Source organism: Canis lupus, chromosome 12, assembly GCF_048164855.1.
Source record: "Canis lupus baileyi chromosome 12, mCanLup2.hap1, whole genome shotgun sequence".
NCBI lineage: Eukaryota > Metazoa > Chordata > Mammalia > Carnivora > Canidae > Canis > Canis lupus.
The window spans coordinates 47,059,588-47,076,593 of record NC_132849.1 but is presented as its reverse complement, the minus strand read 5'-3'; the positions used below and the strand labels follow the sequence as shown (position 1 = coordinate 47,076,593).

The 17,006-nt window shown below is 51.7% G+C and overlaps 1 protein-coding gene across 2 annotated transcripts in view; it reads left to right on the top strand.

Annotated features, from left to right (window-relative positions):
- The window catches only part of KLHL29 (kelch like family member 29), a 305,682-nt gene that overhangs the window by 163,976 nt on the left and 124,700 nt on the right, over window positions 1-17,006 (top strand). For both annotated transcript variants that reach the window (XM_072770938.1, XM_072770939.1), the window contains one exon: window positions 554-883. In XM_072770938.1, the coding sequence (XP_072627039.1) occupies window positions 599-883 (285 nt within the window). In that variant the 5' untranslated portion in view covers window positions 554-598. The remainder of the gene's footprint in view (window positions 1-553; window positions 884-17,006) is intronic.

The following is a 17,006-nucleotide window of genomic DNA, read 5'->3' as shown; positions in this document are numbered from 1 at the left end:
TCTCCACCAGCTCCCTGATCCACAAACAGGGGATGAGCCATCCCTGGTCGGCAATGGGCTCCCAAAAGGATAAAATGTGGTTTGTGTGATGGGCCTTGTCCACCCAGAAGGGGGTCTACAGATGTGGCTGCTCTCACCATCATAGGGCTGAGGGGAGCGTGGCCTGAGGAGTCCCCAGGATCTTTTTTTCACAGTGGAGATGGTGGGATAAAATCCCAACCATCATTAAAATGAGCACAAGCACATCGTTCAGGGCAACATGACACTGCCGAACAAAAAGCATCACTCTTAAACTGAGGCTGGGTTCAAATCTTGTCTCCTCCACTTTTGCCACGTGATCCTGGACAAATCATTCATTCCCCCTCTGTGACGGGGGGCTAATGATCCGTGCATCGTGGGCTTGCTGTGAATATGAAATCAGCTGTCGTTTGAAAGCCTTTTTTGCACACAGAGAAGGTGCTTAATAGATGCCGACAGTTGTTGCTGCCTTCCTGGCATCCGAGCGGCGTGGCTGTTTGTCTAAATCACCCTCCTCTCCGCTCTGTGCCAGCAGGTCCGGCCTCTGTTTCCCTGTGAGGAGCAGCCACGGCCCGGCAAGATGTCCCGGCACCACAGCCGCTTCGAAAGAGATTACCGGGTGGGCTGGGACCGGCGCGAGTGGAGTGCCAACGGGACGCATGGGACCACCAGCATCTGCAGTGCCACCGCCGGGGCCGGTGGCGGCACGGCCAGTAACCTCGGTGCCCGGCCCGGCCTCCTGCCGCTGCCCGTGGTGCCCTCCCGGCTGCCCACGCCTGCCACGGCTCCGGCTCCCTGCACTACGGGCAGCGGTGAGGCTATCACCAGCCTCGTGGCCAGCTCTGCCTCCGCCGTCACCACCAAGGTAAGACCGGTGTCCTCTCTGAGCAGGAGCTGGGCACAGGGGCCCTGCTTCCCCTGAAGGCCCGGGGCCACTCCGCAGGCTCCCGGCCTGTGCACCGGCCACCGTGCTCTCCAGACGACTGGCATCTCTGGAGCTGGGCCGGCCAACTGTTGAAGGCTCACATGGTTTTATTTGCCGTAAAGTCTCTCTCTGCGACTCACCTGAAGCTACTCGTCCTATGCCATGTTGAGTAAATGCTATTTCATATGTGTAGGGACAGCCAATGCCAGGTTGGCAAGAAAGATCCCTTACATAGGTGACCTTAGACCACGCGAGTCTTCCTGGGGTACCAGTGACTCGGGTTTGCAAGAAGACAGTGACCAGCAGTCAGGCAGAAACGGTCATAAATCTAATACTTATGAATAACTCAATCGAGAATTCTCGTGCCCGTGAGGTCTTCCAAGCCTCAGACAACCACGAGAATCAGTACTTTTGTCCCCGACCTGATGGTTGGGGATACTGAGTCACACCAAGTCTGTGAGAGCTGGTCCGAGGCTGGACCTTCCTTGGGGACCCAGGCCTTGGGCCCCAGCTGTCAGCTTCAGGGGCCTTCGCTCCAGGTCACTCCCTCTCTTCTGGAGGCGGCTCCAGCCTTGGAAATGACAGCATGAACCAGGCCGTGATACTAACAGAGATGCTGAAATGAAAATGTCACCGAGGCTCTTGTCCAGCTCAGGCCTGGCTGGTCCCCGTCACGCTGCTCCGAGCCCCTGGGGCAGCCGGAGCCCTCCAGGGACGGACCCACGCAGGCGGCAGGAAGCCCGCTTACAGCTGTCCTGTTTCCTTGGCCGAGCAGGGGCTCTGCAGGCCGCATTCGGCTCTGCCAGCCATTCAGAGCGGCCTCCAGGAGCCCTCTCAGAGGCAGCATGTACGTGTGCATGCGTGCGTGCACCTGTGTGTGTGTGTAGCTAGTGTTTTCTTCCCTGCTTTCATAAAAGTTGCGGGAGAAGTGAAAGGCGGGGGCGGCCCGGCGTAGCCATTGTGAGGTGGCCGTGGTGTGGGAAAGCCGAGCTCCAGGTGTGCTGCGCCTTTGTCTCCGTGATTTTCAAAACTCCCTTTCAGCCCTGCTTCCCATTAATAACGGAGCGCGGCCGGCCCGGAGCCCAGCGGAGGCCCGAGACAATGGAGCTATTGGAGGCCAGCTCGGAGCACGCTGACATCTTGCTGCAGAGCCTTATTGATTTTATTTTCCTGTTATGAAAATACCTCCCCACTGAGGTGTGGAGGGAAGGAATGTTGGACGGGGGAGAGGAGTTGGAGGGTTATGTGGGTGCGACGCCCCCCCAGACCGGCCAAACGCAGCCCTCCCCTGGGCACCAGCCCCCAGGACTGGCCCGCTGCAGTGACCTCTGCCTGGTGGAGCCAGCCGGCCGCCCCGCCAGCCACATCTGGCAGCCACTCAGGAAGGCCAGCTGTTGGCCATCTGGTCAATAGCAGCTTCTGGAACTGACCGCCGAGTGGGGGCAGAGGGGCTAGCTCCACCAGGTCGGGAGAGGGAAGCTGGACCTGGGAGCCCACTTGATGATTTCGGCCCTCTCTGGATGGAGGCCCTTTTAGGGATGCTGTCGGGCTGTACCTGGGGCAGGGGTTTGGCCCTCCAGGCAAGGGTGCTGGACGGGAACTTGGCAGTGAGGGCCCGTCACACAGGGCTGCCCTGCCCACACGGCTCCTGCTTTGCTCCCAAACCGCTTGATATTCAGCATCCCTCACTGGCGGGGCCCCAAACCACAGCACATGGGAGGAAAGGAACCCGCCTCTGACAGAAAACAGCATCTGGGGAGGATTGTGCTGGGTGCTGGGAGGGGAGCGGGGGCAAAAGTTCATGCCGGTGGGACAGCCAGCTCCTCGGCACACGTAACCAGCTCCAGCCCAGCTTCAGACCTGCAGGAGCTTGTCCAGTCAGACAAAGGTGCCTGGGTTTGTCGAGGTGCTCAGGAGATGGGGTGTACAGGGCAGACGGAAGTCAGCAGCCAGTAGCAGCTTCTGTCCAGGACACTGTCACTGAATTTGGGCTGTGGTGCCTCTCTGCCATCTGGCCAAGCTGCTGCTCACCACCCCAGATGCCTGTCCCCCAGCCTGTTTGTCCGACCCCATGCCACCACCACATCAGTGGACATGCAGGCCCAAACCGAGGAAGCTATGGTTTCCCTGGTCAGCAAGCTGCATCTTTACTGAGTAGCCAAAGGCTAGCTCTGGCCCTCAAGGAACACACAGGTCAGGACGTGACAGGCCTGTGGCCTGGACAGTGTGACCATATCACCCGAGATTTTCACTCCCGTTGAGGTTATTGGCAGAGGCAGCTTAGTGTTGTGGACAAAGACAGACTATGGAGCCAGAATGGATTTGAATTCTGCCCTATCCCTTACCAGCTGAGCAACCCTGGGCAAGTTACCTAACCTCTCTGGGCCTCGCTTCTGTAAAATGGGAATAGGTAGTGGCACCTGGCTACCAGAGTTGTTGTGAGGATCGCGTGAGTTCAAACATATATAAAGTGCTCAGGACAGAGCCGGGCCTGGCACGTGGTGAGAGAGGAAAGCCCGGTGTGTATACAGAGCCAAGACCTTGCTCTGGTGGGAAAGGGCTACATAGAAGCCAGGAGCAGAGCCGTGTGTTCCTGCCACCCTGCAGTGTGGCGATGGCTGCTTGAACGTACTGCTGGCCTTCTTCAGTGAATTGTCTGGTGCCACATATGGGCCAGTCACACTGGAGGACTCAGTGTTAGCACTGTCAGGCCTCAGCATCCCCCCTGGGCTGGGCATGCAGCAGGGTATCACATCTCTCTGGGGGCTGGGGGTGACCCCCAACACCCTATGCCATCACCAGCAACGCAGAAACAGTCTGCCCCTCTCCTGCCCTTAGTCCCACAGGCATGGTCACCTGCTTACTCGGTGCTGGGGCTGCTTCTGCCGAGCCGTCGGGGACGGTCCCAGCTCCCGGGGGTAGGGAAGGCTGGCTGTGTTCCCTGCGGCTGCTTAGTGAGCTGGTGACAGTTCTTTCTGTCACTGCTGCCTTAGGCCTGAGTGGATTTTTATGTTTCTTCATTTTTCTGTGGCCTGAGGATTTCTTGCTGGTCTTTGATGAAAGGCCAGTTGGACAAGCACAGATTCTTGGGCCACTGAGGCAGGAGGAGGGCGTGATTAGATGCATCAGACACTCACACACACACAGTCCCCAGAGCCTGAGAGGAGCAGAGTGACCGTGGCCTCCGGCCCCTCTGTTTTGCTAGTCAGAAGAGTGAGACCCACAGGAAACCAGACTTGCCGAGGGCCCCTGGTGAGTGAGAAACGGACCGCCCGGGCTGGCTCCTTGCCTCTCCCCGGGCCGCCTGGCACAGTGAGTTCTCCATGGTAACCGTTAGTGCAGCGCTGTGACGATAACTTTTCCCATCCCTTCATCCACCTACCTGACAGCAAATGCCAGTCTGCAACAATATGGGCATATTTACCTCTTGGCTGAGGTGGGGAAGTGTAGCCCAAAGGTTCTGTCAACTTTATGTGGTACAGCTAGGGAGAGCTTCAGGCTGTCCAGTCAGACAGAGCTGGGTTTGAATCTGACCTCTGCCTCTTAGCAGCTGAGTACACCTCTGAGCCTCATTGTCTATAAAATGGGAATAATAATAGTATCTTCCTCGTGGAGATGTTGTGGGATTGGTCAAATTAGGTTCTATGGGAAAGCTTAGAACAGTACCTGCTACCCATTAAGCCCTCCATACAAGTTCGTTTTACTTATTCTTATTTTTTTAAGATTTTTATTTTTTCGTTTACATTTGATTACTTATTTATTTTTATCTATCTATTTATTTATGTGAGAGAAAGAGAGTGAGCAAGAGAGCAAGGGAGCACAAGTGGGGAGCAGGGGCAGAGGGAGAAGCAGACTCCCCACTGAGCAAGGAACCCAGTGGGGCTCAATCCCAAGACCCCACTGGGATCATGACCTGAGCTAAAGGCAGATGCTTAATTGACTGAGCCACTCAGGCGACCCTAAAAGTTAATTTTATGGCCTATGGATTTTTTATTTATTTATTCATGAAAGACACAGAGAGAAAGAGGCAGAGACACAAGCAGAGGGCTATGCAGGGAGCCTGATGTGGGACTCGATCCGGGGACTCCAGGATCATGCCCTGGGCCAAAGGCAGGCACTAAACTGCTGAGCCACCCAGGGATCCCTCTAAAAGTTAATTTTAAAAGCTAAATCAGAGATTGGATCAGACCAGGGGTCCATACCACTTGGTCCAACCTCTGACGGTTGGTGCTGGTGGGCGCCCTCCTTGGACGGTCCCCTCCCCTGACTCATGTGGCCTGAGGATACTGAGAGCTGGGACAGCCCTGTGCCTGGCCCACGCTGCCACTCTGGGCTGCTGGCTGTCAAACGCCGGGGAGGAGGGTAGCCCTGAGAAGCAGAAACGTGACCCTGCGGCCAGGCCCGTTTGCGGGACTGGAGGGGAAGCACTGCTGCCCTACAGTTGCTGCTGCATGAAATTTAAATTATTCTCAGCAAACCTGCCTGACAGATGAAACAGAAAAGGGACGGCTTCATAAAATGCAATTTTGTTCTTGAAAGAATGGACTTTGCAGAATCCTGGCTGATGTCTGTGAAATGTGTTCAGGGCTTTTTTCCTTGTGGTCAGGAGCACTCATGCTGAAACATTCCCATCGTTCCTCAGAGCTAAGCCCTTGAAAATAAATCTGGGCTGGGAAGAGAGAGACTTAGCCTGTGTCGGAAGCCAAGGAAAACCAAAAGGGGCCATGAAACCTGTAGGCTCCATCCTCAGAGCACCAAGCACCCAGGTTTTTTATGTTTATGAGCATGTGGGGTTTTCAAGGTGGGTGTCAGAGAGATGGCATGGGCCACCGTGGCTTCCGCATACACTCGAAATTCTCTGCAGAGCCGCCCCTCCCGAGGGAGATGATCCGGGCTGTCCACGGGGAATCGTGTGAATGACCGTGAGGCCCCGCCGCGGGTGGTTCCGAGGCCCGTGAACGGATGAGGAATGCTTCGGGCACAGTCACAGAATACGAAGCAGACCTCCCTTCCCTCTTGTGTTCACAGGGAAAATGAAAGGCTACTGAGTGGGCTCGGGGGGGAGAATCGCTCAAGTCCCTTTTGTGGTGAATTTCCAGACTGTGCGTGATTTTATCCAGAAGACTGTTCTTGCTCCGTGAATGAGAATTTGTGATTTCCCTTGTGATAAATTATCAGGCACTGATCATGCGCCGTGAGACAGCTTGTGCATGTTCGTGCCGAGCTAATGGGTTTTGCCTGCACTTCGAGTCGCAGCCACGGTTTGGATTCTATCTTCATTGACTTAAAACCCATCTGTCAGTCACGAAATGCGTACAATTGAAAAATGTCACGATTACCAAAGCACCCATTTCAAAACCTACGGCTTAAGGGGGGCAGACCTGAGTGGCTTGACCTTAAATTTGTGGCGGGGGCCAGGGGGGCGGGGTGGGAGACGGGAGAGGACTATGTATCCTTCCACATTTGTCAGGGGTGAGCCACAGGCTAGCTTCCAGAAGAAAGCTGCCAGGAGATCTCGTGGACTAGAGCCAGGTGTGTAGATAAGTTAGCTTTTGCTATGGAGAAATCATCTCAAAACTTAGTGGCTCGCACCTTCACAGTTCTGTGGGTTGGCTGACAGTTCTGGTCTGGGCCGGCTTCCTCATTTGTCTGTGGCCAGCGGCAGGTTGGCTGAGGGCAGCTGATCTAGGTGGCCTCCCTCTCACACCTGTGCTTAGCGGACCGGCCAGCCAGCGTGCATCCGTGCCGCCCTCCATCCGGCGGGCTCGGGCTTGTGTACACGGCCGTCTCAGGCTTCCAAGAGGAGCAAGAGGGCAAGGCTCAGCACACGAGGGCTTTCGTAATCTCTGCTTGAGACATATTTGCTAAAATCCCACTGGTGAAGAAGTCCCCTGGCCAAGCCAGATTGAAGGAGTGGGAAGAGAGACCCTGCTTCTTGATAGGAGCCACCCAGGCTCCCTAAAAGTTAATTTTAAAGGCTAAATCAGAGATTTGGGTCTGCCCAATCTATTGAGTCTGCCCAATCTATTGCTGAGGGGTGGGCATATAAGAAGGGGAAGATTTGTGGTCATTTTTGCAACATACCCCCAGGCTGTCCAGCGCGCTGGCTTAAAACCAAGGCTCGCATGCCTCTAACAGAAAGGAGGGGGTCAATCTGCTACTGTCCTCTATGTGGCCTGGTGTAGGAAATTAATATGGGACCCATATGACACATACACAGCAGGGTTACACACCTCCCATCTGCACCAAGTGCTGCCTCTTGAGATCAGAAAGAAGGTGCCCAGCAAGGATTCTGTTGCCAGAGAGAAGGAGGGACAGCTGGCCCCCAGGGAACCCTGCTTGGTACCTTTACCTTGAGAATCCACTGCTGGCCAGGACTTGGCCCCCACGTGATCCTGTCCAGAGTTGGTGGGACTGGGACACTGCTGTTCTCAGGACATTCTCATGTACAGATGCTAACTATGGTTCAGATTTTTTAAAATCCACCCCTATGGATTTTGGCCAGTGGATTTCTCCCTGTGAGAATCCGCGCGGGAAGACTTTCTGACAAGCCTGAAATCAGGAAAGGGAGCCAGTTATGTGGTGCAAATGTTCAGTAGCCGAAAATTGGACAGCCCAACGGCTCTTTCTCCCTAATAGGCTAAATCCCATGCAATTTCCCAAAAAGCCCTTGGAAAGGCCTCTTCTTAAATTAAATTAGGTTTTCTGCAAACAGCATCATTCAAGATGAACATAAATCTACTTCTTATTCACTTTTAATGGTTTTCCCTGTTTTACTTAATTACTCATGTTGCAATTAAACAATTTTTTTCATCGCAAAAGGACAGTATTTTAGCTACATTATGGGTTAAATAGGCTTTGGAGAACTAGCCTGGGAGTCTCATCACCATTTATAACATAGTTTTTTATAGGGAAAGTATGTTCCAAAATCTAAACAGCCAAATTACAAATGAACTTTCAGAACCCAACCCGTTTGCTAACTGGGAACTGTCTGTAATGCTAAAAATAACTCGAGGGAAATAAACATAAAAAGGAGAGCTGAATACCCCTGTATAATGTGTTCACCATCAGCATCTACAGATTTCCTCTAATTTCAGGGAAGAGAATTCTCTCCGAACCCAGGCTGACCCTGTCCCTGTTTTACTCACTTTCATGACACAGGCCGCCAAATTGGCCTGAGCCCTCCCAAAGCATAATGCCACCAAGAAGAGTCACTGTGAAGTCCCCGCAGAGCTGAACTGATGTAATGCAGCCGATTATCAATCAGTTTCAGCGTCCTGGTCGCTGCCCTGAAATGAAGGCTCTGGAGGACTCTGTGCTGCTCCAGCTACCAGCTCCACCAGTCGTGTTCATTTGCATCGTGCATTTGCCTCTGCAGAAACTGTAGGCAAGAAACCTCATTTTACCCTGGAAAATAAGGGCCTTACCCACTCAACAGAGCATCAGCGTGCACACGCCTTTCCTTTTGACAGGGTGGGACCCTTACTGTTCCAGCCTCCTCTCTCGGGCCTTTTATTGGTCCAACATGTTGGACCCTCTGGCACAGTGAGGGGAGTCCTTGGGGCTGGGGATGGAGCAAAGTGCACACCGAGAGCAGAAGGCCAGTGGTCAGCACCTCCCTCCCTAGACTCACACTCTTGGCTGCTGGCTATCACGGTCCCCTAAGGAACACACTCCTCCATCCCCACACACTGTCCTCGTTACACCTGCTTCAGAGGCCAAGGCATTTTGGTTAAGCTTGCTAACCCCCACCCCAGACCCCCACCCAGTGGCCTGGCTTCCCCACAGGCCACTCCTTGGATTGTCAGCGAGCAAGGCTCCTTGTCCTATCCAGACAGAGCTGGGGTGCTAGAGGGAGTCCCTCACACCTGGAGGGGAAAGCAATCAAAGCCCACAGGACTCCCCTGGGCTGAGAGGCTGGTCTCGAGATGCTGGGGAAAGTTGGCATCACTCATTCTTTCACAGTTGGCTTCTTTATTTTAAAAACATGGATTTAAGTGATTGAGAGTGGCTGGGGCAAAAGGACAAACTCGTGAGCCCAGCTTCGTCAATGGCTGTCCCGGGTTGGTCTGCTTCCTGTTGGCTGTCAGATGCAGGCCTGGGACTCCCACCCTAAAGATTTCTTCTCTCCCTAGACAAGAGCAGATTTTCCCAACTCTCCCGGCACACTGGCTAGCCCTGGGCCCCAGCTTTGACTCGTCTGTGATCCTCTTTGTGATCCTAGGACAGTATCTGCCTTAAGGTTACCCTGGGGAAGCTCCTCTGGCAGCAGAGAAACCTTCTGAGCACAGGGTAGCCTTTTTCTAGGTTAAAGGATACCCAGCCCAGCACTAGACTGGCCCCTGAACATCATTTCACATTCCTGACATACTACTTGAAGAATTCCTTCATCAGGTTAGAAGTGGCCCTGAAGCTGGCAGGTTGGGTGTAGGGGCAAGAATAGGAAGTTGGAATGACCAAGCCTGCAGATGAGTCAGGGCGCTCTCACTGTGGGAGCAGAGAAGCTGGGGAACTCCAGGCCTGACGAAACAACCTTCGAGGTCTGTAGGGGTGTTGCTGGCTGTCTACCAGATGTGCATTTTCTCTCCCTCTTCCTAACAGGATCTCCGTTCTGGCCAGGTACCCACCACCCTTTCTCGTGCTTTGGGGAAATTAAACCCCCAGCTCCTACTGGGATTATGGTGGTTCTAAGCCAGGTGTTGGTGATCCCCATCCCCTTAGCCGTTGTTGGTTTAGGAAGGGTCCTGTGACCCAAGTCCAGCCGTGGAACACGAGGGTAATACTGTCTGGGGACTTTGGGGAAAGGTTTTCTTCCCTGTAAGGAAGAATCACAAGAAAAAGATGGTCTTTCTTCTGTACTGTCCTATATGGACATGATGTCTTGGACCATCATGCTACAAACCTGAGGATGAACCCAACACGTGAGGAATAGGAAAAACACAACAGAGTTCCAGAAATATGGAACCAGAGCCCTCATGTGCATTCCTTCCTGCCTCTGGGCTTCTTGATACATGAGCTAATATATTTCCTCCATTTTGTATGTTGTATAAAAAATAAACAAAACACAACTGCTTTCATTTTGTGGATGGCTCCCTAATGACAACATGGGTGCCTTCATGCATTTTCCAGACCTTGCCTGGCACATTGGTTTGCCGAAAACAGCTACAGTGACCTTTGTGAGTATAGTCTACCTGTTATTTATTCATTTCAGCACTCACTGCTATATACAGGGATTCTGCTATCAGTGGCTTTGCTAAATGCCAACAGCAGAACATAGATTACTACTTCCACACTCCTGTGTTTTCATGGGACTGTGTTTCTGGCCGAGGGAAATCCACCAAAACACTGGGTGCCTGAACCGTGGGGTCACTTGAGAGTTCACCCTTACCAGCCATTTCAGCCACAGTTCCCCAGACATAAGAATTCTCATGCCCCAGGACCTTTGCACTTGCCACTCACTCTTGCCCACCCAAAGCCGCTGTTCATCCAACAATTGGCAGCCTACATGTTACTACATCTGTGGTGGAAAAAAAAAATTGCTATTATTTCTCTTGTCCCCATAACATTTTGCTTATGTTCCTGTGTAATGCCTATACTATAGGGTACTTATCCATCTATTCATTTGTATCCTTATTAGGCAGTGAACTCTGTAGGAATAGGCTCCATGTGATGCCCAGCAGATAGAGGTTCTCAGCAAGTGTGTATGGACCAGAATAAATGGATTTATGCATATAAATATTTATTGAGCTTCTATTGCTGGGGTGGAGAGGGTGAATGCCTTTGACATCACCTCTCCTTACATGATGGATCAACCTTCAAAGAATGAGTAATTTCTGTGGATGCCCATGAGGAGGAGGATGAAGACGGGACCCATGTGAGGAGCCAGAAAGGAGCCTTCACAGGCTTGCAGATGGGACCCGTGTCCAGACAATGAAGCCTGGATGGCAGTATGGACTTTACACATCAAGGCCTTTGCTCTAGGTCCTGCATCCCTTCCCATCTCTCCCAAAGTATTTGGATTCACGGGATCACAAATATTACTATTTATCCAGCATTAGGACTTTCCTCTCCAGTATTAGTACTTTCTTGGGACTTTTTCCCTTTCGCCTGCAATTCTTGGCAGCCGTTTGCATTTGGTTATTTTATTTAAGGCACTTGTATGGTAATTCTTTTGTGCCATGCACTGTTCTAACCACTTCCCCAACATTAAGCTTTAAAATCCTCATCATAGGGGCACCTGTTTGAGCATCTGCCTTTGGCTCAGGTCGTGATCCCAGGGCCCTGGGATCGAGTCCCACATCAGGATCCCCACAGGGGGCCTGCTTCTTCCTCTGCCTATGTTTCTGCCTCTCTGTCTGTGTCTCTTATGAATAAATAAATAAAATCTTTTAAAAAACAAAAAAAATAAAATCCCCATCAGGCCCTCTGAGGTACCTGCTATTAGCAGAGATGAGAAAGACTAGTGGACTCGGCCAAGATCACTCAGCAGCCGGAGACTCGGCCTGGGCAGTCTAGCTCCAGAGCTGGTCATTGGGATCTCTATGGGCCCTGCCCAGAATCATCCTTAGTAAAATCTGTTGAATGAGCAACTGGCAGAACATCTTGACATTAACATCTTTCCCAGGCGCTCACGGTACCTCCTAAAGAGAGAGCTGCAGGCTTCCCACTGGAGCAGTTTTGTTCATCAGCAATTTGAAATAACCACGAAGGCTAGCACCAAAGCACGTGTAGGTTTTTGTGGTCTGGCCCCATCCCTCCTAGAGGGCCAACTGCAGTTCTGCTCATTTTTTCTCTGATCACCTGACTCTCTTTCCTTAACATCCAAACCTTGTGTGCAGTACAGACTCTGCTCAGATGCAGGACACTGGGGACTGGTGAGCCTTGAGGCCACAACCTCTTTCTCAGGATTTCTTGTTTTGGTCCACGGCAGAGTACAAGGCTGGCGTCCATGTCAGTGACTGCTTTCAGACTGCTTTGGCCTGTTTCATTCCAGAAGCTCATTCTGGGTCATCACAGCTGCCCACAGGTATGGCTCAGGTGGGCTTGGGGCAGGACCCAAGCTCAAGGGGGTAGCTCCATCATCTTGGTGGATTTACACCTGGGCTGTGGACTGGAGATGCCATGGAATCATGGGCTGGCCGCTAACAGTGGACAGGGTTGGAGCAGCCACGACTGGCCGCTATCTTCTCTGTGAGCCTAGCACTGCCCTGGGGGAACAGAGAGAAGATAGGCTACTATTTGCTCTGGGTTTCATGATGGTGAAAAATGGCAAATGGTATATCCTATATATTTTACAATGAAAAAATATGAAAAATGAAGAAATACCCTGCCATCAAAAGATAGAGGCAATGTCTGTTTAAATTCGGGAAAAGCTGGGGCATCGAGTGATTGCCCGTGTTGAGAGAAATGGGAGTGCCGACCCCAGTGGCCAGAATGGAGGTCAAATGCCTCCAGGCAGGGGCTTGACTGGAATGTGAGGAGGAGCCCCTGGGAATAGGTAGGGGCTACGTGGGGGGCTGAGGGATTGGCCTCACTGGGGGATCCCCACCGTAGACGCACGCCGCAGCCTGACCTCCTTGGGAAGATATGTTGGGGCTGCTGGAGCCGTTGGTGGTCCTGTGTGCTCCCTTTCTCTGCCATCCCCATGAGCTGGGGCTTCAGGTAGAACCTCAACTGCGCAGTTCAGTCTCATCAGCAGTGAGGGTACTCTAAGGTAGAGACCTGGCCTGCCGGCCAGCTGAGACCCTAGATAAGTCCTTGGACTTGCCACCACCACCACCACCGCCACCATCAGCACCACTGACGCTAATGTTCACTGAGTCCTCGCTATGAGCCAGCCAGGGCTCTACATGTCTTTGCCGTGTTAACCCACTGCATCTCACGAGTGTACAAGGCAGGTGCTGTACGTGTCCTCCTCATATGGCTCAGCGAGGTGATGTAGGCTCTAGGCTTACACTGTCCAGCCCCATGCAGGAAGAAGGCAGGGAGGAGGAAGGATTCAAGCCACCACAGCTCCCCCCACCGACTGAGCTCCAGGGCTTTGCCACCCGTCTGCCCAGCACGGGAGCCTCACCCCAGGCAGGAGCAGAGCCAATGGACTCGCACTGCTGTCCCCTCCCACGTCAAGAATATGCTGAGGGTATGATTTTATTCCCCCACAATATTAGGCAGAGGAGAGGATATTGGGCAAAATATATTGCACCCATAATTCATATTAATGGGAATTCAATGGTGGCAACTTGTCATCTGCTAGATTAGAAGGGAATATTGTGAATATTGTGTTATAAAGGCATTAAAAAGGCGTTATGAATCGGGTTCCATTGCACCACATCGTGTTCCTTGTAAATAATTGAGGAAGAAGCCGGTGCTCAGCATTTGGGATTATCCTTTTCTGAGATCCCAGCAGTTCCCCTCACCAGGCTGATGGGGCCCCATTGATCCAACAGCTCATACAGCTACAGGGAAAGTTTGCACCTGGCAGGTCCAAACGTTCCATAAAAGGAGCTTTATGCTTCCAAACAGACTCTTCCTCCCCGAAGAAATTAGTAACTGCCACATCCAACACTAGGCTCTAGGTGTTTCTTGGAAAACCTTCCCAAGTCCAGATATCCTGTGTCCCTTGCCCCAGGTGGGCCGTGGTGACATGACTGAGTCGGCATCGGCCTTCCCACCACCAGTGAAGCCCATCTCTGCTTCCCGCGGTGGCAAAGACTGGAGCGCCAGTAACACCTGCACGCAGGCAGCTGGCCAAGCATCAGCAGCTTCGATCCTGGTGGAATGAGCCCTGCTTGGCCATCACCCACCTCCAGTGGGCTTCTCGGTCCTGCTGTGCCACCTGAAGGATCCTTCGTCACCTGCTGCGATGCCGTGCCTTCCCCCTTAGCTCAGACCCCCGGTGTCTCCATATGGTCCTATGAAAAATACACAGGGCTTCCTGGCTGGAGTCCAGTTCTATCTTTTGTTATCAATGCTGAGAATCTGGCTCAGAACAGAGGAGTGGCTGCCCCCTCACTCCCCGGAAAAATCTAAAAAGGATAGTTAGGGAGGAAGCTCCACGTCCTTGCCCCATGCGTGGATCTGGGCAGAGCTGGTGAACATTCGTCCTGCTTCTGTGGCGTGGACTATTCAGAAGGCCCTCTACCTGACCTGGTCCTGTGTAGGGACTCTGGCGGCTGAAGAAATTCTGTGACCATTTCTAAGTTTGTGGGCAGTTCTGAAGCGGCTGGTCATTGGTAAATGAGTGACTCCCCTTGTCATCAGAGGTATTGTTCCTGGATTTCAAATGTGATCTGTCAGGAACCAGGGCAAGAGGGAGTAGAGAGAGGAGGAGGGGCTGTAGTTTGTGGGGCAGTCGGGGCCAAAGGTTTGGTGGTCATGCGGAGGGCAAAAACAATCATTGGTTGGCCAACCCCAGTCATCAATCCTAGTTGGGATACCCATGGCACATCAGATGTAAGTACTTAACACACATCTTTGCCTGCACCATGACGGGACTGGGAGCCCAGACTCCAGATTTGAGCTGGCCGGTTCAAATCCTGACTCTTCTACTTTCTCGCTGTGTGACCGTTAGCCAGTTACTTACCCTCTCAGAACCTAGTTTCCTCCTCTATAAGAGGGGACAATAATACCATCTATTAATTGGGTTGTGGGGGAGAGTAAACAAATTAATAATACAAAGCACTTCCAGCAGTATGTGGTGTCGAGAAGACTCTCTGTAAGTGTGATCTGCTTTTATTATTATTACGTGGCCTTCATTGTGTGGTCTTTGCTTCTCTGTCTCCCTCCCTGTGCAAAGTGGGTCCTTGAGACATAAGATCCTGCCTCAGGTTTCACATTACAGGCACCTCACACTTGCCTGCTATGTGCTTAGGAAGTAAGTGTTGAATTATCAAATTGTATTGTGGGTAGAAGGTGTAGTCATGGAAATCACTTGCTTTACTTAAAAAAAAATAGCTGTGCACTTCTAAAAATCATATTCCACTTTTCCATGGTCATATATTCTCATTTCAGTAGAGGTTCCGTGACTGCTTCTGGTTCTTCATGTGGCATCTCAGTGACAGTAGTCAAGAGCCTACAAATACATTAAATATGTATTTGAAAGGCATGCAGCTCCTCACTGATTAAAAGGATCCCAAAGTAAGGCACTTTGCAAAGCAATTACTGTGCTTCCTTGAAATGAAAAATCATCTCCTGTATTTGATGATCTCAAATCCAGAGCCCGTGCCTTGAACAGCCCTGGGCTCCAAGCCATATTCTCTCTGTCAATGGCTGTAGTGATAGTTGTCTTCTTCTGCGGCTTTTATTTTGTTTTGCTTTTTAAACCATTTGTGGAGGTCCAGGCACTGCGCCAAGAGCTTTACATGTTTCGTCTCAGTTCTTACAATAGCCCCATCTAGAAAGCCTACAATTATCCCCATTTTGCACATGAGGAAACTGAGTTTCAGAAAGCCCGGGGAGTTTGCTCAGCGCACCAGTTCATGAGTGATAGAAGAGGGATTTGAACTCAGCCCTTTCTTATAGGTCTAAGCCCGTGCTTCTCGCTCTTGTCTTTCTCCTGGATACCTGCCTCCTCTGGGGGTCTCGAATATAATGTGCCCAGAATCAAACTCCCAATTCTCAGTCTCCACTCTGCTCCTCCCCTGCACACCCAGCTCCAGGCCAAGTCCACTACCTGCCCAGCTGCACAGCCTCCTGGAACCCCTTCTCCTTCCCTATCTCCACCACTGCCACCAGGTTCACCTATTTCCCTCCATTTCCACTTCCACTGCCATAGTACAGGAAGGACACCATCAGATCTCACCTAGGGGACAGAGATAGCCTCCACACTCATCTCCCCACTCCAGTATGCCCCCCTCCTTCCCATCCATTCCCCTCATCACAAAATCTGATCTTTCATGCAGCTGCCTTAAAAAAAAAAAAAAAAAAGTGCAGGGATACCTGAGTGGCTCAGTTGGCTAAGCATCTCTTTTTTTTTTAAGATTTTATTTATTTATTCATGAGAGACACGCAGAGAGAGAGGCAGAGACACAGGCAGAGAGAGAAGCAGGCTCCCCGGGGGGAGCCTGATGCAGGACTCGATCCCAGGACCCTGGGATCATGACCTCAGCCAACGGCAGATGCTCAACCACTGAGCCACCCAGGTGTGCCAAGCATCTGACTCTTGATCTCAATGCAGGTCTTAATCTCAGGATGATGAGTCCAGGCCCTGCAATGGACTCCACACTGGGCATGGAGCCTACTTAAAAAAACAAATAGTAAAAGTGCAAATACCCGAAATTTAGCCTGAAGATAAAGTGGCTTCAGACCCTTAAGCCTCCCCTGCTAACCCCTTCTCTCTGCCCTCTGTACCTCTGCACCTCTCGTGCCCCACATTTCAGCCAGACATCAGCTGCAAGCCCACCTCTGATGCAGGTGAGTCCGGCTGGAGCATGGGAGTGAGCCCACAGTACCACACAAGGCAGAGCGTGAACTGGAAAGAGCACAGGCGTTAAAAGCAGGGCTTGTATCATTGGTAAGATGCTTAATCATTCTGTGGTCTCATTTTCCTCATCTGTAAAATGGGAACAATAATACTACTTTACAGGACTCGTGTATGAATTAAGAAAATTCCAGATCAAAAACCTAGCCCATCACTGAGCAAACAAGAAGTGCTCAGAAAATCCTGGGGATGTGGGCAACAGTATATGCAACACAAGTTTTGTTACATAGATAAATTCCTGGAGGCTGATTTTTTTTAAAGAAACAGATGCTTGTCTGAAAAAATACAAAGTATGAGCGTTTTTACAATGACATCTCACTGGTTTCTACTGTGTTCCTCTAAGGATGTCAGGCACCTACTGTCTGTGGCACAGCCTGGAGAAAGGCCTGGCCTTCCAGGGAACCTGGCTGCACCTCTCCTTCTAGTCCTCAGGACCCCACCCAGCATTTTGCGCATCCCTCGGGTCCTGTCTCATTTATTCATTCAGCAAATGTGTACACTTTGTTTACCAAGAAGGTTCTGCTGGCCCAGGTGGTTTGGCAGGGACTTCTGTGAGTGCTGCTTCCCTACGGGAGAATAACCCTC